Consider the following 25,083-nt stretch of genomic DNA (forward strand, 5'->3'; position numbering starts at 1 on the left):
ACATGGGAGGCTCAAGGGCCAGGTACTAATCTGCAGATAAGTCAAGTCCATGCCCCCCTGGACCATCTGGTCTTCCTCCAATTGGCCCTTCTCCATATCAGACTGAGGGTCCTAAGACCCATGGGGTGACATGTCATAATGCAGAGCATAGTCCAATTCATGACAATAGGCATGTGCAGAACAGGCCAGCTGCGGAGTGGGTAAATGTGGTGGACCCCACAAGGGCCTAATGCCAGCCTTGATTCCTCTTCTGATGGCCTCATTGATCTTATCCTGGACCTCCTGAATCTCTAAGACATTGTCCGAGGAGGGGGGGATCGTGCCTGATATCCTGTTCCCTAGCAGATCTGGATGATACCCAGATGACAGTTTCCCCTAGATGCAGACTCACATTATCTTAAGACATAGTATTGGATGCCTAGCTGGACAGCTACCAATACGCCATCTTCCCAGTAGTAAAGGGGCAGGGCACTTTGGGGGCAAGAGCAGGTGTGGCCTGTGCCTCCTTCATATCACTGGCTTTGGCTTTGGCTTTGGTAGAGTCCTTAGAGGTCTCCGCTGTTGCAGCTGATAGAGGGGCCACTAGGGACCACTGGGGCTCTTTGTGTAGATGGGAGCCTCTCTGTGCCCCCTGAAGTCGGGATGGGTAGGCTTGGGATGGCTCCTCTGCATGCCTAGGCCTATTGGCCTTGGCCTTGGCCTTGTTTGCTTGGATTCCTTGTCCACCATTGCCTGGGATAATGTGATAGACAAAAAAGCAATTATAACTAGAACCCACCCCTTAAAATGGCTGCTGGCATGAGAAGCGTGGCCACAGCAGATGTCTGATAACGTAGGCCATTTGCGCTTTAAAAGCAGCTGCCAGGCTTGCAAGGCTTCCCTAAGGTTTTGTCAGGCTGCGGTAAAAGCAATAAAGAGAGCTGACAAGGCTGAGAAAGGTATTAGTGTTTAGAAGCAGATGTGCTGGCTATTGGGTCACAGGCCCCAGATGGAGGGAGAAGCACGATGGTTGCACAAGTGCGAAGCTTCTGGAGCATGGAGATGCCTGTGCAATGATCACCTCTCCCCCGAGTTGTCAGCAATGCGAGTGGGGAGAGTGATGGTAAGCGCTAGCTAATCACCTCTGATCTCACGTCAGAAGCCTTCTGACAGCTGGAACCCTTCAGAAAGATCACATCAGCTGAAGGCTCACCCTGCAGCTGGGCCTAGGGCCTGTCACCACTCTCAACCCAGGAGCAGATGGGGAGGTATGAAGATGGATTTAAGCTGGAAATAAGATGACTAGATGGATAGAAGATAATTAGAAGCTAGCTACTCTCCAAGGATGGGAGCAAAGCAATTGTCCTTAGGCTGAGGACTGAGCTAAACAAGGGGTTTACTAGGCAGAGGGACACAATTTATACTTTTTTAGGCTCAGTCCCAATTGACTAAAGGACAGTGTCTTCCCTTCCTTGGAGGCTAACTCCACCCACTAGGGATAATGAACAGTGTGAAATCCTTTTATATGACATATACTTGTAGACCAGACAAATCCAAATACTATAAAATGGAATGCTTTTGTTTTTATACTATTTTGTTGGAGGCCTGTTGTATTATGTTATGATTCTAAATTATTTATAAATTCAGTATGGTTCCTAAAGGGATGCACAGTATTGTAAGAATACCAATTCTGTTTTTTTAATAATTGCTTTTTGAAGATCCTTGAAATAATCCTAGTTAAAATATGCTGCTCTAATCGTGTTTGTTTTCTGTCATTGGAATATTGCCTAAATGCAACAGCCTGATTTATTTTTAGATGGAATAGAAGGAAACAAACAATAAGGATTACAAATAACCATCTGAATGTCAGACTTAGTAAATATGCCTTTGTTTTTAATGTATATTTTAAGCCATTTTACTAATATAGTTATAATCATTCATATCATGTGAGAAAATCTTCTGATTCACCCATTATAAAAACATATATTTATAGCAATTTATTTAGCCATTTCTTTTAAAAAAATATCAAAATGGATGTTGAGAATGCTGTCAAAGCATGTTGAAAGGGTTGGCCCTGTCAGAAAATTTCTATAATATTAATCTCAGAAAATAAGATGTTACATGTGTGCATCAGTACTTATCAGTAAATGCTGCCAAACCAAGAAAATCTTTTTATAAAATAACTTAGTTCCAGCTATAATAATCATTATTTTTCTTTTTTGACAGCAATTACTGATAATTTTGAAGTTGTTTCTGGATCATATGAAATGAATTAGTTATTATATTAACAAATATTTCCACATAAATATTTTGAAATAATTTATGTAAATTTTAAGAAGTTTTTAAAAATCTAGACTATTAATATACTTTTATAATTGCTAAATAATCTGTATAGTTGCCCAAACCAGTTAGCTTGATTAGCAAAGGCTTAATCACTGACGTACCATAGTTGCATTGATTATTAATACATCTCTACAGAAATGCATAAAACCAAGGATGATAGCCTTCTTGGGTGCATATGTTAATATAAAAGGTTAATATAAAAGGAAAAAAGAATGACTTTGCCATGGATGTATACTACAGGCCATCCAACCATATAGAAGAAATTGATGAACTTTTTGCTAATCAGTTAATTAATGTATATAGGAAACACACTACAGTAGTAAGGGAGGACTTTAATTACTCTGACATCAAGTGCAGAAACAAATTCTGCCTAGCAAACAGTTTTGTCATCCGAAAGTTAGAGGAGGAAACTAGAGAGTCAGCTGGACTTAATTCTTATTAACTGAAATGATAGAGGGGTTGAAGTTGCAGGAACCTTGGGGAAGAGTGTCCATGTCATACTGGAATTCAATATAATGCAAATACAAGCAATAGGACCAAATCAAGCTGATGCCTTAGACCAGTGATGGCGAACCTATGGCACAAATGCCACAGGTGGCACACGAGCCATTGGCATAGCTCAGTTCCAGTGTGCATGCGTGTGCCAGCCAGCTGATTTTTGGCTCGCACAGAAACTCTGGGGGGGCATTTTTGGCTTCCATAGAGCCCCTGGGGGGATGGCGTTTTTACACTCCCCTGACTCCAAGGAAGCCTTTGGTGTTTGAAGAAGGCAAAACACGAGCCTACTGGGTCCACCAGAAGTTGGGAAACAGATCATTCTGGCCTCCAGAGGGCCTCTGCGGGGCAGGGGAAGCTGTTTTGGCCTCCCCAGGCATTGAATTATGGATGTGGGCACTCATGCATGCACAATAGTGCGCATGCATGCTGTTTTGGCACCCGAGGGAAAAAAATTCACCATCACTGCCTTAGAAGAAATCAAATTATGAAAGTCAGGTTGAGCGCAATACCACTGAAAAAGAAAAAGAAGAAATCAAATAAGAAATCAACATGGTTGCATAAATAATTATCTGATAAATTAAAAGACAAAAAGAACAAGCATAAAAAATGAAAAAAAAAAGAAACACAACTAAGGCAGAATACCAGCATATAGCTCAAACCTGATCAAGATCAAGTCAGGAAGGCTAAGACTCAGAAGAAACTAAGATTAACAAATATCAAAAATAATAAAACAAATTTCTTCCAACATATATATAAAAAAGAAAAAAGTGAAGGTGTCAGGGTTCCAAATAACATATAAGTATAAATCTTAGTCCAAGGCAAAAGTTTGCTCAAAGTTCCAATTTATTCGGTTGGAAACCCGAATCTTTAAACTTCCAGTTTAAAATTCATTCCCCTGTCCCACACCCACAAGTTTGTCACATGTACCACTCATCTTCTGCCAACAGGTCCCATCTTCTTCCGGGCAGATGCTAGACAAATGATGATCTTGAAAACCTAAAAGTAATTTATTATGACTATCTCTACTTCCTCATGCAACCATCCCTCTCAACTTCCCACAGGAAGAAACATTTCAGAGCTTCTTAATTCATTCTTTGCATCTGTCTTCCCACAAAAAGAAAATAATAACCAAACCTACCAAAAACAGAAACATAAAAGATATACTAGGAATACAAGTTAAAATAGGCAAGACAATGGTAAGACAATACCTGTCCACCTGTGTTCCCCCACTCACCCACACATCTGGTTTAGTGAGAGCTTTATTTTGGTTTAGTGTTGGTTTAGAAAGAGCTTTATTTTGTCTTTCCCCCAGCAATTCTCTTTCAGGTTTCAGCTTACCTACAGCTGCTAGATTAGAACATTGGCTAGGCCATAACTACAACTTGCCTTATTTTAGGATTAATAACAACTATATTCGCTGCTACTGCAGCAACAACCCACTATGATATTAAAAAAAATATTGCACTATCAACCACAAGTGAACTACGCTTAATAATAACTATAGGTGGTCTAAATCAACCAACCTTGATTTTCTACATATAATCACCCATTCTTTTTTTAAAGCACTATTATTTTTATGTTCAGGATCATTTATTTATAATGAACAAGCCATTTGAATGATGGGAAACTTAATAAAAACATCCTCCATAACTTCATCATTTCTAACCATCCCCAGCTTTTCCCTTATAGGAATACCCTTTTTAATTGGCTTTTACTCAAAGGATACCATCATTGAAACAATAATAAACTCCTACATTAACTCATGAGCCATAACAATAACACTTACTGCTACTATTTTCTCTGCCCTTTATAGCACACAAATTATTCTGTACTCACTTACTAAATACCAACAAACTAATCAAACCAAGTAGATAACAAGAAAATGAACATACGCCAAACTCAAACAGTCTCGGAAATAAACGCTTTGCTGGGTAGTTTCAAAGGAGAAGCCAAAATCCAGTCTGTGGTTTGGAGCTTCCAATTAGGTTTGTCAGCCAGTCCAATGGACAGAGTATCAAAGTTTACAAATATAATTCACAGGAACAGCCCAGGACAGAAATTCAGAGGGTTATTTCCAAGTGAAGCCAGCCATGAACAAGCCCCAGAATAAACTTCCAGGCAATGACCAAGTAATCCCTCAAACAGATAACCAGATGCTCAACTAACACAAAATCGCCTGGCAACTTAAACTTAATCCACCTAGCTCACAAACTGCAAAGCCTTGGAAATACAAACATCTGGCCACAACCCACACATATTGCTTCCAGCAACACCTCCTTCTGCCTGCTGTGTTAAATAGCTTCCGGCGCCCATCAAGAACAAAACTTTAGATATTGATTATTTGAATTGTCAGGAGTGCGTGGGTAAATTTTGATTTCTTCAAACAGATAGTAAAGCTGCAACAGTGTTTTGAAATGGCATCTGTAAGTGATTTACGTTACAAGCAGCATGTCGTTATTGAATTTCTCACTACGTTTGTGTACAGTTTATGGAGAATCTGCAGTCGACAGAAGTACGGTTAGTCACTGGGCACAGAAGATGAGGCCATTAAAAGATTGTTTGGCAGAGCTCCAAGATTTGCAGCGTTCTGGGCAGCCAGACACGGCTGTCACACCTAACAGCTTGCTGATGTGCTCATTCATGAGAACTGACGCATAACGACTTGGCAGTTGGCACTGAACCTGTCAATCAGCAAAGGAAGTGTGGAAGAGGTGATTCGCACAGTGCAGAAATGGCTTCATGACCAGGACAAGGAGTGGTACCAACAGGGCATACACACATTTATTTATTTATTTATTTATTTATTTAGTTAGTTAGTTAGTTAGTTAGTTAGTTAGTTAGTTAGTCCAATACATAATACACATCGAAGAGAATAGATATGTATTAATATAAGTAAAGAAAAGAATAGAAGAAAAGATATAAAAGTATAGGTGAACGTATTTGAAAGGAAGAAAAGATAAATGAGAGACAATTGGACAGGGGATGGAAGGTACCCTTGTGTCTCACTGGAGGAAGGTCATAGAAAGGGATGGAGATTACGTGGAAAAATAGGAAGTGTAGAAGAAACATCATTCTTTTTTGTGTATAAGTTTCATTGTATTCAATAATAATTGTTGAAGAAAAAAATGTGATGCATTACTTTCTGGGTGAGCCTCATAACGTATATCACTTACAGAGGTCATTTCAAAACACTGCTGCAGCTACGTTATCTGTCTGAAGAAACACAAAATTTATACACACATTCCTGACAATGCAAATAATGTACAGTATATCTAAAGTTTTGCATTCATACCATTACTGTAAGCTGGAAAAAAAATGTAGTGCATTACTTTCTGGGTGACTCTCGTATTTCTTCCTATCACTTAGACCAGTGATTTTCAACCTTTTTTGAGCCGTGGCACATTTTTTACATTTACGAAACCCTGGGGCACATTGAGCGGGGGAGGGGGGGGGGGGCTAAAAAAAGTTTAGACAAAAAAATTCTCTCTCTCTTCCTCCCCTTCGCTCTATTTCTTTCTCCCTCCCTCTTTTTCTCCCTTTCTTCCTCTTTCTTTCTCTCTCTCTCCATCCCTCTTTCTTCCTCTTCCTTCCTTCCTCTCTTTTTTGCTCTCTTTCTCTCCCCCTCCCTCTATGTCTCTCTCTCTCTCCTTCCCTCCCTCCCTTTCTTTCTTTCTCTCTCTTTCTCTCTCTCTTTCTTTCTCTTGTTCTCTTTCTCTCTCTCTTGCTTTCTTTCTCTCTTGTTCTCTTTCTCTCTCTCTCTCTCTCTCACTCTTTCTCTCTCTTGCTTTCTCTCTCTCTTGCTTTCTTTCTTTCTCTCTCTCTTTCTTTCTCTCTCTCTCTTGCTTTCTTTCTCTCTGAGCTTCGCGGCACACCTGACCATGTCTCGCGGCACACTAGTGTGCCACGGCACACTGGTTGAAAAACACTGACTTAGACATTAAGTTTGCCTTGATCATGATTCTTGAGTTTCCTGTACCAATTTTTTTTATCAGTAGCCAGACATATTCCAATAGGTTCTAGTATTTTTTTAAAAAACCAATAGGCCTTACTTTGGATAAATGTTAACAGGTTATATCAGTTAAGATATTAACTGGAAAAAGATACATCATGTGTCACTTCAACTTGAAACTCAGGAATGACAGTAGACAGATATCCTGGTGCCAATTAGATAATACATAGCATATTCCTAGATTTTCAAATCTATGCAGAATTTCAAAATACTCAGACTGCCTCGCCTTCTTGTATAATTTTTTAGAAACAAAATTGCATGGTATGTGTTGATATTGAGGATTCAGAGAGTGTTACATTGAGATAACATTGTGTTGTACATCATAGTGTTGCATAAGTTATTAAAAAGCACCCCTAAACCAGTAGTGGGTTATAAAACCGTTTTGTGTGTGTGTGTGTGTGCCACTTCTGAACAGGTGAGTGGGTGGAGCTACCCACCACAAGAGTTACTGGTTCTTACAACTGGGCCAAACATTCTTTCATTCAGTAGCTGTCTTTGCATATAACATTTTCCAAAGAATGTTTGTATTTAGTTATCCACTGCAAGCCAAGCCTTTGTAGGTTTCATAGCCTCTCAATGAAAGAGTGTGTGTGTGTGTGTGAAAGAGAGAGGGGGGATGCTTTTATTCATATGACACTTACTGATTTTGCCATTCTTCAAGTGTTACATTCACACTATCTTTGGTTTTGACTGATCCTAATACTTAAACATAATAATCTACCAATATGTAACTGTTTACTGTTGATTTTTAAGAAATATGCAAGCTTAAAATCTAAGGTCATTTGTGGCTTATTTCATGTGCCTTAAAAAAAAACATTGACCCTTTGCAAATGATAAATTCAGGCCTGAAAGAAAAATCAACTGTCCTTCATAGGCAGTCTGATACATAAACAAAATAAACATAAAAGAGACTATCAAAAACAGAAAAAAGTATTTTTTCCTAGAATTTTTTTTCCATACAATTCTGTCACCATATGTTACTCCCTTCACTCTGCAAATAATCAGTGATATAAATTTCAAAACATCATTTTTCCCAAAAAAATTCAGTTAAGTAAAAAATCAACATGTGCAAATTACATTACCTGTTCCACTGTTAATTATATCAAAATGTATTTTGTTGCAACAATTTTGAAAAAGGATGGCTTATTTTTGCTTTGTTTATATTTTATTGTTCATTTTGATGTCTTCAGTATGCTACCAATGTGAAAAGTTTAAGTTTATGTCTAAAAACTTAAAGCACTTGATTACAAGTAGTCATTGACTTACATTCATAATTGAGCCCCAAATTTCTGTTGTTAAGTATTTGTTGATTTTTACCCCATTTTATGACCTTTCTTGCCTCAGTTGTTAAGTGAATCAGTGCAGTTGATAAGTTAGTAACACATTGTTAAGAAAATCTGACTTCCCATTGACTTCGCTTATCAATCAGTCATAAAAAGTGATCATATTACCTGAGGACACAGCAATGGTCATAAGTATTAACCAGTTGCCAAGCATCTAAATTTTGATTACGTAATCATGGGGATGCTGCAAAGGTTGTAAGTGTGAAAAACTGTTGTAAGTCACTTCTTTCAGTGCTCTTGTAACTTTGAACGGTCACTAAATGAACTGTTGTTAAGTCGAGAATGACCTGTAATTAGAGAGGGATTTTTGTCAGGAAATTTTTAATCATAGTATTATGAAAAGGGTATATCGTTACTGAAACCAAAGCATACATTGATGCCAAAGCCTGCTTCCTTTAAGTTACTTTTTTTTATGGGGAGGAGTTGTATTAGTTATAGTCTTTTATGTTTTCTTATTTTATTTTCTGAGAAATTATCATTCAACGGTAGTACATTTTGTTTTTAAAAGAAAGATGAATAATATTTATTTATTTATTTATTTATTTTTATTTATTTATTTAATTAATTAATTAATTAATTTGGTATTGATGATTAAAAATCAATTAATATAAAAATCAAACATACATACCATGCATAGAATTGTAAAGGCCTAGGGGGAAAGAGGATCTCAATTCCCCCATGCCTGGCGGCAGAGGTGGGTTTTAAATATCTTGCTACTTTGTTGCTATTCACAAATTGATTTTTTAGAAAGAATGTAACATGTTAGAATCAAAATATTTGCTCTTTTATTGATACCTTTGTTATAATCCCTGATTGCTTTTGAGTGAGAAGAACCATTTCAGTATTTTTTTTCTTAGAACTCACTCCTTTGTCTTGCAGCTACTTGTGGCAGATTCCATTAACAATTGCGGTAGGAAATACAAGCCACATCGCATCAGAAGCAATTATATGGGTGTCTAACAAATCAGGTAAACATAAACTTTTCTCCCAGTAGAATCGCATAAAGAATTCATTTTTTCTGAACTATTTCTTCATAATGGAACTTAGAAAAATGATTAGTGTTTCTAAACATAGATTTTGTTTTGAAAAAGTATGTTATAAAAAAGGAATTTCAAGATCCCCCCTCCCCCACAATAAAACTAGGAAAAAGGAGAATATTATGAAATATCTACTTTATAGCACAAGATAGTCTCTAGAAATATTTGTCTTATATAACTTCATTGTGAGAAATTTATAAAAAATATATCTAGTTTTTAGATAGTGTAAAATTAAATTACAATTTAATTCCATAATTAATTCAAAAAATTAAAAATAAATTCTGATTCTTCTGTAAGTCCTTTTTTGATGTTAGGAAAGAGTCTTGGCTTTTAAAGCTTCTGCCACCATCATCCTTTTTTTTTTTAGGTTTTAGGGTTTTTTTTAAAAAAGATTTTCCCCCATACAATTTTAGTAGGAAATTACACTTGCAGTCTCAATAAACTATTTTAGAATTGGAATGAAGAAGGCAGGAAACTTATCTAACGTGTTATATGCTGTTTCTCTTAGGTGTTTTTCTCACTTATTCTCGTAAGCATGAAGTAGATCATTCCTGAATTGGCACAGTCTGCTTGAATGGCAAGACATAAAAAAAGAAAGAATAGTCCTTGTCCTAACTGTGAAAAGAAGATAAAATGGACAAATTTCATAGAGAAGTTATAATAATGTTATTCTTCGCTGTAATTATATGAAAGGAAGCAGTCAAAAACTTGTGGTTTTCTTTTCCTTTTGTTTTTTTTATCTTAGAACATAGTGCTCGGGAAAGGTATATATAGAAGAGAGTATTTGTTCTTTTAAATAAGCATAATTATCATAAGAGAGATTTTTGGCTTTAGACATAGTTGGCTCAGATTTTTCAAGTCATTCAGATAACCTACTGATTCAGAGCGAGATGTTGAAGCCATGAGTTTTTTAGGTATATGTGTGTGTGTAAGAAAAGAGCTATGTGACTGCACCTTCCTTTCCCTAAACCAATTCTTTAGATTCATTCTTTGTATTCACATTCACTGATCCTATAATCAAAAAGTAAGCCAATAGTAGCTAGCATTCGGTAATAAACTATTACATATATTTCTAAGGAAATATATTGAAAATTACCAGCTTGGGAATAAAGCTAATTCATGTTGAAAGCTGTATTTATTCATGAGCAGTTCCATTTTAACTTCATTTATATGCTAATCAATATGCAGACAGTGAGAGAGGATTGAATGGTGCCAGATTCATGGAATCACAAGAATTTATACAATAAAAATCAGTAGCAATAGTAGTATGAGATTCCAGTCAGTGTATTTCAAATAGTGTATAGGGATATGTATGGTATGTACATTAAGTTTGAACGGTTGGCTAATGTGCATGAATGTCATGATGGCCAGGCTGATCCAAGCTGCAGTAATGAAATTAGATAAGCTTAGTCGATTGTTAGTGGCTGAAGGATTAATTTTGGAAGACATATCACTAGGAGCAATTCTAAGAGCAATGTATAGTAGATATATGCAAGATATCTTATTCATTTTTCGGTAAGGTTCCTTGCATTAAAAATGTTCCTAACAAAATAATATTTGGGAAATGTTCTTTCTTTTGAAAAGTTGCTTGATGCATGAATCATACTTTCATCTGCCTTATACGAAACAAAGTGACAATATTCCTGGTACTCCTACTGACAGAAGTCGAATGTTGTAGACTGGCATCTTGAATTCCACTGTCAAGAAAAATAAGTAAAATCTTCACTATGCATTTACGTATTTTAATTGGATGCCTTTGAATGATGGAAGACTATGACCATTATGCGTCTTCAGTGATTCAAAAAATACTGGCCACTTTATGTAATGAAGAAGCAGTCTCAAATAATAGAAGTTGTCACTTTATGGAGAAATGATATACTCTTAACCAAGAATCCTGGCTTTAAAAATACTACAGAACTCCTCCACTCTTTTTCTACTCTTCCTTCTTTTCCAACTCTTATTTGTCAAGTATGGAATCTTGGACTATCCACATAGTACAATGTTTTTGCAAATGGATTGTGCACACAAAGATCCAGCAACTCTGTCAAAGTATTTTTTGCTTTATCGTTATTTGTTACTATTGTTAGAATACTTGATGCTATTGAAGAACACACACTTGAAGACAAGCAGCAACTGATTCCCTATCATAAATCTGAAATACAAGTATCAATGCAACAGTTTCACAGGGCCCAATATATCTGCCTGTCAAGGAATGTGTGATCTTTCATCTTTTCTGTTCGAACGCAAAATTGCCTGATGCTTTCCTTCATGGTATACTTGACATATTTGATAAATTTGACAAATGAGCTTTTTTTTACATTGAGAAGACAACAATCTTCAATACTACCCTTCGAGAAATTGATTGTTGTCCTGCTTAATGTCTTTCAAATGCTCCCATTTCTGGAAACCATTTCCTGTAAATTAGATATGAATAATCACACACATTGTATGCTCACTAAATGGCTTTGGCTACCACTTACTACATGTACCATTTCCCAACATTCTCAGTTTCTGCTGGATCATGTGCTTTGATACCAATGTATAGAGCTTTGGATCCTCATTGAGTCTGGCATTTGAGTTTTCAGAAATGTATATCATAAACTTGTCATCTTGGCTTGTATGTTGTATCAAGCCACAGTAAACTAAGCAAATGAGGAAGACCCCACTGGCCCACTTTGCACATGAACAATATTCTTTTTTTTAAATTTCTTTTTATTGTTTTCATAAGTACATATATCACATTTTGTTTGTTCAGTTTACAGATCTTGTCCAACTTTTTTACCTGTTACAATCGTTCTTAATTATGTTAGGTCTTATAAGTAATAGTATGCAATAAAGTACAGAATAAAACCATACAAAAGGTATTTGTTATTTACGATTTGTACTGCAATTTTGTATCATATTATACAAGAAATTTCTTCTGAATCCATTCGTGCCAATTACACCACATATTTTTAAATTCATTAATTCTATTTCCCTTAAGTAAGTTTGTCATCTCGTCCATTTCTGCACATGAGTATATCTTGTCTATTATTAAGTTTGTATTAGGAATCTGTTCATTTCTCCATGTTTGCGCTATCACAATTCTAGTAGCTGTGTTTATATGTGTCAATAAGAAAAGTGTTTGCTTAGAGTATGATCTTTTCCAAATTCCAAGAAGCATGCCCTTGGGTGAATATTCTATTTCTTCCTTTGTAATTTCCTTGAGCCAATTTTGAATGGTTTCCCAGATTTTTTGAATTTTAGAACAGGACCACCACATATGGAAAAAGGTGCCTTTTTCTTTTTTACACTTCCAGCATATGTTTTGTAATGCTGGGTAAATCTTGGCTAATCTTGCCAGCGGTAAATACCATCTGTATAGGAGCTTATAATAATTTTCTTTATATGCTGAGGATAAAGTAATTTTAGTTATTACATTCCATGTTTTTTCCCATTCTGCTATATGAATTTCTCTTTGTATATTTTTCTCCCAGGCTATCATAGGGTTTTTAATCACCTCTTTTTCTTTGTCTTGTTCTAATAGAATCTGATATAATTTGGTTATCTGTTTATCCTCACATTCTGTTAAAATATTGTCCAGGGTTTGCGTAGAAATTGCTATGCCTGGTGTTTGTTTGTCTTTATTGTACAGTATCTAGATTTTATTTGTGTATATGTCCACCAGTCAATTTTATTCACATGAACAATATTCTTACCAAAGAGAATGTGTCTTCACTGAGGTACTATATGAACAACTTTCTCTTCAAGTTGAGTACTCTTGCAATTAATTTGTCCAATCATTTGGCTGCTGATTCAAAAAAAGATGCTGTTGTGTTTATTGCCAGTTTGGGTTGCATGTAAATGTAATGAAAAGTAAATCATTGTCGTAATTCCCTATACATCATGGCATCTCAATATCATTGCATCATATGTTTTGGTCTACAACAAAAGTTAAATAGAATATGATGCACCTTGTGGTGTTTCCAAACTTATCATCACCACCACCACCATCATCAATTATCATCATTCAATGCATTAGTCTTTCCTGTCTATATTGTTGATCTTAAGATCTTAAGCTGAAGCCTCTAGGCTTCAGCTTCATCAGCCATGTCAAACATGTATTGTTCAAACAGACATCTTCTTCTTAAAATATTATTTAACTCATCCCATGATTCATTATTCAATATGAATAATAACAGACAGCCATTAGTTACTTGTGGTGAATTGATTATGCCAAATACCACCTCCAAAATATGCTGGCTCTGTAAAAAGTGCTATTGCTAACATGTTGTAAGCCGCCCTGAGTCTAAGGAGAAGGGCGGCATAAAAATTGAATGAATGAATGAATGAATGAATGAATGAATGAATAAATAAATAAATAAATAAATAAAAGGAGAGAAAAGTTATTATTGTTATCAATTATTATTGAAAGCTATTATAGCAATGATGGGACTGTGAAATCATTTTCAAACCACCTCCTCATTCTTTCGACATAATGTGGTGGGCAGGATCATTCTACCCAGACTCCAGAGGCATAGGATGGGACTACTCTACCTGATCTTTGGCAGTTAGTGGCGGGACCAGACTACCTGGCCTGTAGAAGATTAGGCAAGGCTGATTTAATGAACTTCCAAGTGGCAGTGTAACAGCGCTCAAGCGACCACAGATTTCAACCCCAGGAGGTCATAATGCAAATACTCCCTTATAGCAATCGCACATAGATTTATATACTGTTTCATAGTGCTTTATAGCCCTCTCTAAGTGGTTTACAGAGTCAGCATATCAACCCCAACAATCTGTCCTCATTTTACCAACCTCAGAAGGATGTAAAGCTGAGTCAACCTTGAGCCGGTGAGATTAAAACTACCAAACTGCTGGAAGCAAATCAGCAAAATTAGTTTGAAATGCTGCACTCTAACCACTGTGCCGCCATGCTTATATATTTCATAATTTTATTGTACTTTTAGCATAAAAGTTTGCGGAGAGGGGCGGCTTACAAATCCAATAAATAAATAAATAAATATCCCAAAGGTACTTTTCCAGGAGGCAACTGGACTTTCTTGTTTTATCTTTGAAGACATTTTGGTTCTCACCCAAGAAGTTTCTTGGATGATGACTGGACAGCTCTGACTGGATGGTGGGGAATAATAATAATAATAATAATAATAATAATAATAATAATAATAATAATTATTATTATTATTATTATTATTATTATTTATTAGATTTGTATGCCTCCCCTCTCCGAAGACTCGGGGTGGCTCACAACAGCGATAAAAACAATATTATAATGGCACAAATCTAATATTAAAAAACTAAAAACCCTATCATAATTAAAAACCAAACAGCACATATATACCAAACATAAATTATAATAAGCCTGGGGGAAAGATGTCTCAAATCCCCCATGCCTGGTGGTATAGGTGGGTCTTAAGTAATTTACGGAAGACAAGGAGGGTGGGAGCAGTTCTAATCTCCGGGGGGAGTTGATTCCAGAGGGCCGGGGCTGCCACAGAGAAGGCAGGCAAAACTTGGGTCCGCCAGATGACATTGTTTAGTCGATGGGACCTGGAGAAGGCCAACTCTGTGGCACCTTATCGGCCACTGGGATTCGTGCGGTAGCAGGCGGTTCCGGAGGTGCTCTGGTCCAATGCCATGTAAGGCTTTAAAGATCATGACCAACACTTTGAATTGTGACCGGAAACTGATCGGCAGCCAATGAAGGCCACGGAGTGTTGTAGATACGTGGGTGAATCTGGGAAGCCCCACGATGGCTCTCACGGCTGCGTTCTGCACTATCTGGAGTTTCCCAACACTTTTCAAAGGTAGGGTGGGTTGTACTTAACTGCAAACCAGTGCGCTGTCCATGCATCCTCTTCATTCAGGCATGCACTTGGCCCGCACATGATTTTGCTTCCAGACATGCACAGAAATAAAACAGGCGCTGAAATTTCATGAGGGGAACACTCACACTTTTGCGATTTTGGTGATTTTTTTGCTTCCGCACATGTGTGGAAGTAAAATTGCCAAAATCTCACACGCTGAGCATCCCCTCACGAGATTTTGCTTCTGCATGTGTACAGGAATTGAGAGCAGGGCAAGATCTAATTTAACTCTGTTGCCCTGTTCAAAACCACTATGTACTGTTTTCGAGTCTGTGTGACTCGAACCGAAAATTCTTTATTTTAAATGCTTATATTTGGTCAATTTGAAAACTTCTTTCTCTTGGAAACTAGGTTGAACATTTAACACACAATGAAAAGAAAATTGAAATAAAAAATAATGCTTATTAGTTTATTTTGCCCATAACCCCCCCCCCCCAATTTTTGTGATTTTTTTTTTCAAATTTATAGATAGTTTTGCCTGCAAACAACATACAATTATACTAAATTCGGTGTGGAATTACTAGTTTGAACATTTCTGAACATAATGATATGAAAATTGAACTGAAAAAAATGATGCTTATTTGTTTATTTTGCTCATAAAAGAGCCATACCCCCCCCTGTTTTTTCAAGCATGTCACTTTATAAATTTTTCTAGGCCCCTAATTCCAAATATTTTCAATAACTTTGGCATTGAATTACCAGTTTGAACATTTCTGAACATAATGAAATGAAAATTGAACTGAAAACATTAATGCTTATTTGTTTATTTTGCACATAAATGTCCCCCCCCGCTGTGTTCAATTATTTCAATTTATATAAAAATTATGCTGTTAATTTCAAAAATACATACTTGTTTTTAGTAAAATGGATTTATTTCATAAAATTAGTTGTCTGGCTATCATGTGCTTGCTTTTCAAAAGGATATTCCCAATATTTATAGCCAAATAAAATAAAATATATAAAAAGTGAAAATAATGGCACACAGCAAGGCCGAGGGGTGTGGCCCTTTTGTGAGCAAAATAAACAAAAATGCATCATTTTTTTCAGTTCATTTCCATTTTTTTTATGATCAGGAATGTTCAATTTAGTATATCAAAACTTTTTGGGGAAAATTCCTTAGAGATTTGTAGCCTAAAAAAAATATAAACTGACACGAAATGTTCAAAAAATGGAGGGGGGCTTTTTGATCAAAATAAAAATATAAGCATCAATTTTTCAGTTCAATTTTTATATCATTATGTTCAGAAATGTTCAAACTAGTTTCCCAGTGAAAAAAGTTTTCAAAAAGACCAACTTTAAGTACCTAAAAAAATGGTTTTGGTCCAGGTTGTATACGACCCGAAACAGATTTAACGTGAGTTTTTTTGCCCAGAAAAAAGTTAGCCCCCACCTCCAAAAGATATTTTTATGATGATCAGCATTGTTAAATGTAGTAAATTAATGCCTAAGATATTGAAAATATTTTGGATTTGAAGCCTAAAAAAATTTAAAGTGAAAATGGTTGCAAGCAGCCAGGGGGGGTTGGGGTTGGAGAAGGCCTTATTTTTTATTTAAAAAACCCAATAAGCAACATTTTTTTCAGTTCATTTATATTTTTCTTATGATCAGGAATGTTCAAACTAGTAATCCCACACCAAACTTAGTAAAGTTGTACGTATTTTGCAGGCTACACTATCTATAAATTGAAAAGAAATTCACAAAAATAAAGCAAATGAGCAAATAAACCAAATGACCAAAATAAACCAATAAGCATTATTTTTTATTTCAATTTTCATTTCATTGTGTGCAGAAATGTTCAACCTAGTTTCCAAGGGAAAGAAGTTTTCAAATTGACCAAATATAAGCACTTAAAATAAAGAATTTTCTGTTCAAGTCACACAGATTCGAAAACAGTACCAGTGTGCCTTTTTTTGCTAATCAAAAACTAAGCCCCCCCCCCAAAAAAAAATTCTCATAGAGAGAACCCCTGAAATGATGAAAAGTCATGAAATTTCAAGTTTCAGAAATGCAGGGAATTTTTTTTACAGCGTCTCAAACTTCAATTTCGAGTTTCACAGTCTCGAAACATAACAGCAGGGTTAAAAACTGAAATTCAGGTTATCAGGAAAAGTTTCTTAAGGGTAATTGCTATTAAACAGAGGGGCAGTCTCCCTAGAAAAATGATGGACTGTCTATTGCTAAACTTTTTCCAGTGGCCTAGATGATCATTTGTTGGGAATAGTTTCATGGATTTAAACCAGATAATCTCTTTAAGTCCCTTAAAGTGTGCATATTCTTATGTTCTTTTAAATGTAATATTATGAATTCCCTTCTAGATAATTATAGATCAGGATTTTTACTATCTATAAGATGTTCTAATTTTTGACTGCTTTTGAAAAGGAAAACTTTGATGCATCAAAGTGAAGCAGATTTAAGGTGAGAAATAATACAGTATTGACATTTATAATTTGGTTCTTTTTCTGATTTAAATTAAAGTTGCATATTAAAATTTATTAGACTGATTATTAAAAGTGAGTTTAGAGTAGAGATATGAAGCACAGAGAAGTATTGATTTTTTCCCTATTTTACCCTCATTTTCCTTTTAAAAATTCTTCTGTACATTATAATAATGACAGTAACAATAGTGATGATATGATGTTGGTGACCAGTCTCTTATGTATATAATGTTATACTGCTTGATGTTAAATGTCCAAATGAGATTCACAGTTTTTAAAAGCAGAAAGTTATGTGGACCACCAAAATGCTTGTACTTTGAAGCATTTTAAAAATAATAAATGTGAAGTTTATTATGAGATGTTACAATAAAAGGAAAGAATCTTATCAAAATAAGTAGAAATGGTTGTGAACACGGAAGAGTTTGTAAGAAGAAAGAAGGAATTTTTTGTGGTGAGTGACTTTGATAACTTTTGTATCAAACTTAGCTTTCATAATTTATTATTCATTTTTGCTAGATAGAGGCAATTAGGGATTCATCCAATCTTTTCTGTCTGTTCTGAATTTCATATCATTTGTTAGTCAGACTTTTTCCAACAACCATATTGTTGCAGAGAAAAAAAATCCCATTGACATATACTCCACTCACTGCAATCATAAACATTTGTGCAGGAGAGCAGCATTTAGTCCAGAAGTTGCAAGTCCATGCTTATAAAGATAAAAAGGAGAAAAGACAAGTAATGTTATTTAAATATTACTTTTAGAGCCAATTCATTTTTAGCATAATAATTCTAAGGCAAAAATATAAGGGAGTTATTTTTATTAAACATTTGATCCCACATTTTGCAAAGAGGAAAATCCCTTCAGGAGTAGGTAAATAGTTAAAATAATTGCTAAGTAGATGGATGAGTGGAGAACTGCCAGAGGACTGGAAAAGAGCCAAATTAGTGACAAAATTAGCAGTCCAGGGAATGCTGTCAATATGATTTATTTGGACTTCAGAAAGGCATTTGACAAAATAGACCATAGCCTGCCACTAGATAAAGTAGAAAAATATGGATTAGATAGCAACACCACCAAATGGATTCGAAACTGGCTGACCAACTGCACTTAATGTGTAGTGCTCAATGGAACTGCATCTACATGGAGGGAAGTAGCAGTGGAGTACCCCAAGGCTCTGTTTTAGGCCCAATACTCTTCAACATCTTCATCAATAACTTGGACAGGATAGATGGGCAACTCATTAAATTTGCACATGACACCAAACTGTCAAGAATAGCCAACACTTCAGAAGATAGGCTCAAGGTACAGAAGGATCTTGACAGACTTGAAGATTGGGCACTAATCTTGGGCATTGTTTCTTAAAAACTTCCAGTGTTGGAGCATTCACAACTTCTGGGGGCAAGTTGTTCCACTGATTAATTGTTCTAACTGTCAGGAAATTACTTCTTAGTTCTAGGTTGTTTCTTTCCTTGATTAGTTTCCATTCATTGCTTCTTGTCTTGCCTTCATGTTGTTTGGAAAATAGCTTGACTCCCTCTTCTTTGTGGCAACCCCTGAGATATCAGAACACTGCTATCATATCACCACTAGTCCTTCTTTTTATGAAAATAGACATACCCAATTCCACCAACTATTTTTTTACATGTTTTAGCCTCCAGTCCCCTAATCATTTTGTTGGTCTTCTCTGCACTCGTTCTGGAGTCTTCATGTCTTTTTCACATAATGGCAACCAAAACTGAATACAATATTCCAAGTGGGACCATACACTGCTGGCTTATATTTAAATGGTAGTCCACTAGGACAGCGTTTCCCAACCGGTGTGCCGCGGCACACTAGTGTGCCGCGAGACACCGTCAGGTGTGCCGTGGCGCTCCTAGGAAGCTCCAGCTGGGCGGGGCGCTGCCGGTGCCGGACCGCCGTATCCGGCATTCTCCTGCTGGGCCCCAAAGAAGGAAGGCGGGAAAAAGGAGGCAGGGGCAGGGAGGTGCGGCAGTAGGAGTAAAGGGAGCCGCGGCTGCCCCTGCCTCCCCACGGTGCCTCCGGCCAAACGCGCCCCTGGCTTCTCCGCCCTGCTCCATTGCCCGCCCGATCCGCCCACTCTCCTCCTCCGCCGCCGCCACCTCCTGCCTTGGGGCGAGCAATCTGGAAGTCCGGGACTGTGTGGCTTTGCGCCATGAAGAGAAAACGGCCGACTTTTCCCTGCTGCCGTTTTCTCTTCATGGCGCAAAGCCACACAGTCCCGGACTCCTGGATCGCTCGCTTCTCCGGCCAGCGCGGCGCTTTCCTGGGCAGATGGCTTTGCTGACCGGAGAAGCGAGCGGCGGCGGAGGAGGAGAGTGGGCGGATCGGGCGGGCAATGGAGCAGGGCGGAGAAGCCAGGGGTGCGTTTGGCCGGAGAAGCGAGCGATCCGGAAGTCCGGGACTGTGTGGCTTTGCGCCATGAAGAGAAAACGGCAGCAAGGAAAAGTCGGCCGGGCTAACTGGAGGCGGCGCGAGGCCGGGCGCTGGGGACGTCTGGGAGGGCAAGGAGGCTGATGGCTGCTGCGCACTCCACTCTCTCTCCGGCTCTCTCTCGCTCTTTCTTTTTCTCTCTGTTGCTGGCGTGGTGAACGAGAGAGAAAGAGAGAGAGAGAGAAAAGGAGGGGAGAGAGAATGAGAGAGAAAGAAAGCAAGAGAAAGAGAGGGAAAGAAAGCAAGAGAGAGAGAGAAAGAAAGGGGGAAAGGTGGGAGAGGGAAAGACATAGAGGGAGGGAAGGAGGGAGAGAGAAAGTGAGCAAAAAAGAGAGGAAGAAAGAAAGAGTGATGGAGAGAAAGAAGGGAAGGAAGGAAGAGAGAGAAAGAGGGAGGGAGAAATAGAGTGAAATGGAGGAAGAGATATTTTTTTTGTCCAAACTTTTCTTTAGCCCCCCCGCCCCCTCCCCCGTTCAGTGTTCCCCAGAATTTTGAAAACATGAATAATGTGCCACGGCTCAAAAAAGGTTGGGAAACACTGCACTACGACTCCAAGATCTCTCTCACAGTTACTTCTATTGAGTAAGGTATCACCTATGCTGTACCTGTGCATTTTATTTTTCTTGCTAAATGTAGAACCTTACCTTTTTCACTATTGAATTTCATTTTGTTAGATAGCACCCAATGTTCAAGTCTGTCAAGATCCTTATGAATCTTAAACTTATCTGTTGGCTATTTCTTACGGCTTGTGTCATCTGAAAATTTAATGTGTTCCCTATCTATCCCCTCATCCAAGTTATTGATGAAGATGTTGTAGAGTACTGGACCTAAAACAGAGCCTTGGGATACCCCATCACACAGATGCAGTTCCATTGAGGACTATATGTTGTCGTTGGTCAGTCAGTTCCAAATTTGGCCATGCACCCAAAAATGAACCGCCTTGCAGCATTTTTAAATGCCGTGCAGCAGAGGCGGGTGCCCTTTCTCCACCTGACAGCTGCAACTGGGTGGTGCCTGATCCATTCCTCCCAAGCTGTCATGCGGAGAGAAACCCCCGTGAGCTCAGAGCCCTGCCAGGCTTCTCTGGCTCTCCGCTCTGGGGACCACACCCACTCCTGCCGCCCCCACGTGGCCCTGGGAAGAAGAGGGGCAGAAAGCTGAGCCGGGGAGAGAGAGAGAGAGACTGGTGGTGGCAGTGGCTGTGTGTATGTCTCCCCTCTCTGCCTGGGGCACTTTCTCTCCCCACCTCTTCTTGTGGAAGAAAACTCTTCAGATTGGGGATGTGCTGCTGCCATGTCATGCCATGCTGCCCGTCCTCCCCCCGCCCCCCCCAAGAGCAGGGTGTGCTCTGCTTCTGCTGCTGGCTCTCCCAAGTAAGTTTTCCGTTGTCCTGAAATTGCACCATGCTAGAAAACTTCCCCTTGCACAGGGCAGAGAGCCCAGACAAACTCTGCCCCCACCACTGCTGGCCTTCTTGATTTGCGAGCTGCAGAGGTATGGCACAATGCGGCCTCCATGTTCACATAAGCATTTTTCCAGGCTGTTTTATACTGCATGTGTTTTTGTTGGGTGTTTTTGGGGTGGGTGATGGAAAAACAATGATGTGTGTCTGAAACTATATGTGTTGCAATAAAACTCTGGAAGAGAGAGAGACAGACATGCAAACAGACTGACTGACTGACTGACAGACAAAGAAAGAAAGAAAGAGGAAGGGAGAAAGAAAGTGAAATAGGAAGAAGGGAGGGAGGGAGGAAGGAAGGAAGGAGAAATGGAGGGAGGAAGGAAGGAAGGAGAAATGGAGGGAACAAGGAAGGAAGGAAGGAAGGAAGGAAGGAAGGAAGGAGAAATGGAGTGAAGGAAGGAAAGAAGGAAGGAGAAATGGAGGGAACAAGGGAAGAAGGAAGGAGAGATGGAGGGAACAAGGAAGGAAGGAAAGAAAGAAAGAAGGAAGGAAGGATAAATGAAGGAAGAAAGGAAGGAGAATGAAATGAATGGAGGGACAGAGGAAGGAAGGACTTTTGGGGGGGTGGTAATTTTTTTTTATTTTTCTCAACATACATTCAAACAATACAGTGTTCCATCTAATTTTCCATGAATAAAATGCAGTACCGTATTTTGTTAGTAACTAATACCAATCATCAAAAAAGTTGCAAACATTTTTTTTCTAATTTTGTCATCCAGTTACATACATTTTCTTTTAATTAAATTCCCTCCTTAATGTTCCTTCAAAAAGTACACCAATTATATTTCTAACTTATTAACCATTATGCCAAAGTGCTTCCTTCCTTTCTTTATACATTTTTCTATAAACCAAGAAAACCTTGTATAGCCAATCGGATGTTAACAAAAGAAAATTAAAAACAAACTATAAACATATATGAATTTCAGACTTCTTCCCCCCTCTAAATAGTACATTTACCTAATTCCAAATTTAAAAATTATTTCAGCCCATCTAACATTTAGCCAATTAATACTTATCTACATTTCTTACTTAATTATTAATCTTAAATTTCAGTCAATTTGAGAAATGAAAAAGGACAAAAATTCTAAATATTCTCCATTTTCAATCAATTAAAAATCATTAATTAATTAATTAATTAATCTGCCCAACAATTCTAAATTCAATTCCACTTATGCATTAATCCAAATCAGTATCACCTACTACATATCTTATTATAATCAATACTTCTAACTTTATTAAAATAGATCAGCAATTCCTAAATTCACATATCTAAATAGAAAAAATAATTAAAGTTAAAAAAGAGCAAACAATACAATATTCCAAGCTTAAACTACCCTTCTCAAACTCCAATTTCTTTAATGGGAGCAGAACTTTGAACCAAACCCTTTTCTTTTAAATTTTTTAAATCCCCTTTTAATGCCCTTTTTCATTTTATTCTTTCTATTCCTTCTAGGAAGGAAGGACTTTGTTAGAAAAATAAAGGGGCTATTGGATCAAACTTTGGACACTTGGCAACTGATCTGTAGTTATGAAGGCGGCAATGTCCCAGGGTTATGTGAACATCTTTTGGGATCTTCTGACAAGCAACTGCAGGGATTTGCTTAATGACTGTGGCAAGAAAGGTGGTAAAGTGAGGCAGAAATCACTTAGTAACTGTCTTACTCAGGAAATAGAAATGTTGGCCTCCATTGGGGTCAGAACAGAAGTCAAGGATTATCAGTCTGACCAGAGACAGATAATTTTAGAAGCAGATCAGGAGTCCATTTTGAAGCTCCACAGAAAACATCTACGGGGAAAGGCAGTTTGTCCTCGACTTACAGCGGTTCATTTACTGACCGTTCAAAGTCGCAATGGCCCTGAAAAAAGTGATTTATGCCCCTTTTTCACACTTGCGACCTTTGCAGCAGCCCTTCTAACCGATCCTTGCCCCGGCATGAAAATGTGCCGCTCAGACATTATACTTTTCCGCCCACACAAAAAAAAAATTAAAGTGATGGAAATTGGTGATGATGTTGTCTAACCCACATTTTTCTATTTTACCAAAATAGTAGATTGTGGTCTATTTTGTCAAATACTTTGCTAAAGCCCAAGTAAATTATATCCACATCATTCCTCTGGTCCACTAATTTTGTCAGCTTGTGCAATAAGATAAGACTGGCATGATCTGTTTTTGAGAAAGCCATGTTGGCTTTTGGTTATGACTTTGTTATAATAGATTGCTTCCTCTCATAAATAATAATAAAATAGGAAGTTTATTTTCTATCCATATGTATTTCTACTTAAGTAATTCTGGGTCACTTAGAAAACAACTCTCCTTACCTTATTCAGCATTACAATAGCAAGCAAAGAAGGAACAGGTTTTTTAATAGTATCACAAACTGTAACACCAGAAGCTAGGGAGAAAAATGGAGCTCATTAAGAACACTACAGGGTGTCTGAATATTATTTGACCAGCAGTAGGAAGGAGGGACAATTGCTCACACAGCCACCCTGAACAGCTGCCTCTGTTCATAATGTAAGTTCACAACTTGTCTACATTAGCTAAATAAAATGTAATATTTGCAATGGTGTGATATATAAGGTGTTTTTTTTAAAAAAAGACCTGAATAATACATTTAAGGATTGTCTATACAGAATAAATACTTTAGGAAAAAGAAACATTAATGGCAGCTAATTCATAGCATTTTAAAAAATACCTAAGATATTTTATAGTGAAATTGCATATGATTGCTATGTTGTAGCAACATCACTAAAATAAGGTAGAAATTTCATGGTGAAAAAAATTGTAGACATCAAAAAGAATAGATGTCAAACATTAGTAATAATATAGAACCTCACAAAAACCATTTTATCAGATATTCTTTACAATAGCTATCCGCTCATTTGAACTAATGTAACATGAAAAAATATGTTTTGTAGGCATAAGTAAAGTTAGGGCAAAGTAAAACTTGCCCTTAACTATGAAAAACAAGTAGTCCTCAACTTACAACTATTATTGAGCCCACAATTACCATTGTAAGTCATGATGGTCATTAAGTGGATCGCCATGTGTAGTTTTACAACCTTTTTTGCACTGGTCAATGCCACAGTTGTTAAGTAAATGTGTGGTCATTAAACAACACATTGTACCCAATGGGCATTTTTACTGGAAATCAAAAAGTAAGCTTATTTCCAACAAAAGTAAGCCAGTTTCCAACAACAAAAAAATAATCATAAATTCCAGTCACATGAGTGCAGTCAGGGGATATAGAAAAATCTCTACACACTCCTGTTAAAATGCCACGTTTGTGAGATGTAAAAATATCAGACCACAATAAATCAACTCAGAATTTTCCCACCTTTAATATAACATTCTGTATAAGTTGTATAAATCAAATGAAAAACAAATTGAAATATTTTCACTAGAAAAGAAATTAGAATGTCCAAACAATTCTTCTAAATTATTTTCAAAATGCACACAGCGTTAGTTGAATATTCAGTATAACAGTGAAAATATGGAAGAGTTATTGCTTAGGCAAATACAGCTAAAAAATTTTTTTTAAGTCTAAAGAAATTAGGTAACATTTGGAAATATCTCAAACAGATACCATTCTAAGTCTCTGGATGTATAAGGAGTATAAGGAGGAAGAGATACAGCAGAATCATACTTTCAAGATTC

At 37.2% G+C, this 25,083-nt stretch overlaps 1 protein-coding gene across 1 annotated transcript in view; it reads left to right on the forward strand.

Moving 5' to 3' along the window:
* The window catches only part of TRHDE (thyrotropin releasing hormone degrading enzyme), a 391,977-nt gene that overhangs the window by 315,332 nt on the left and 51,562 nt on the right, over positions 1-25,083 (forward strand). The window contains exon 10 of the mRNA XM_070755729.1: positions 9,052-9,140. Coding sequence (XP_070611830.1) covers positions 9,052-9,140 — 89 coding nt within the window. The remainder of the gene's footprint in view (positions 1-9,051; positions 9,141-25,083) is intronic.

The sequence above is a fragment of the Erythrolamprus reginae genome, chromosome 6 (assembly GCF_031021105.1).
Source record: "Erythrolamprus reginae isolate rEryReg1 chromosome 6, rEryReg1.hap1, whole genome shotgun sequence".
Classification (NCBI taxonomy): Eukaryota; Metazoa; Chordata; class Lepidosauria; order Squamata; family Dipsadidae; genus Erythrolamprus; species Erythrolamprus reginae.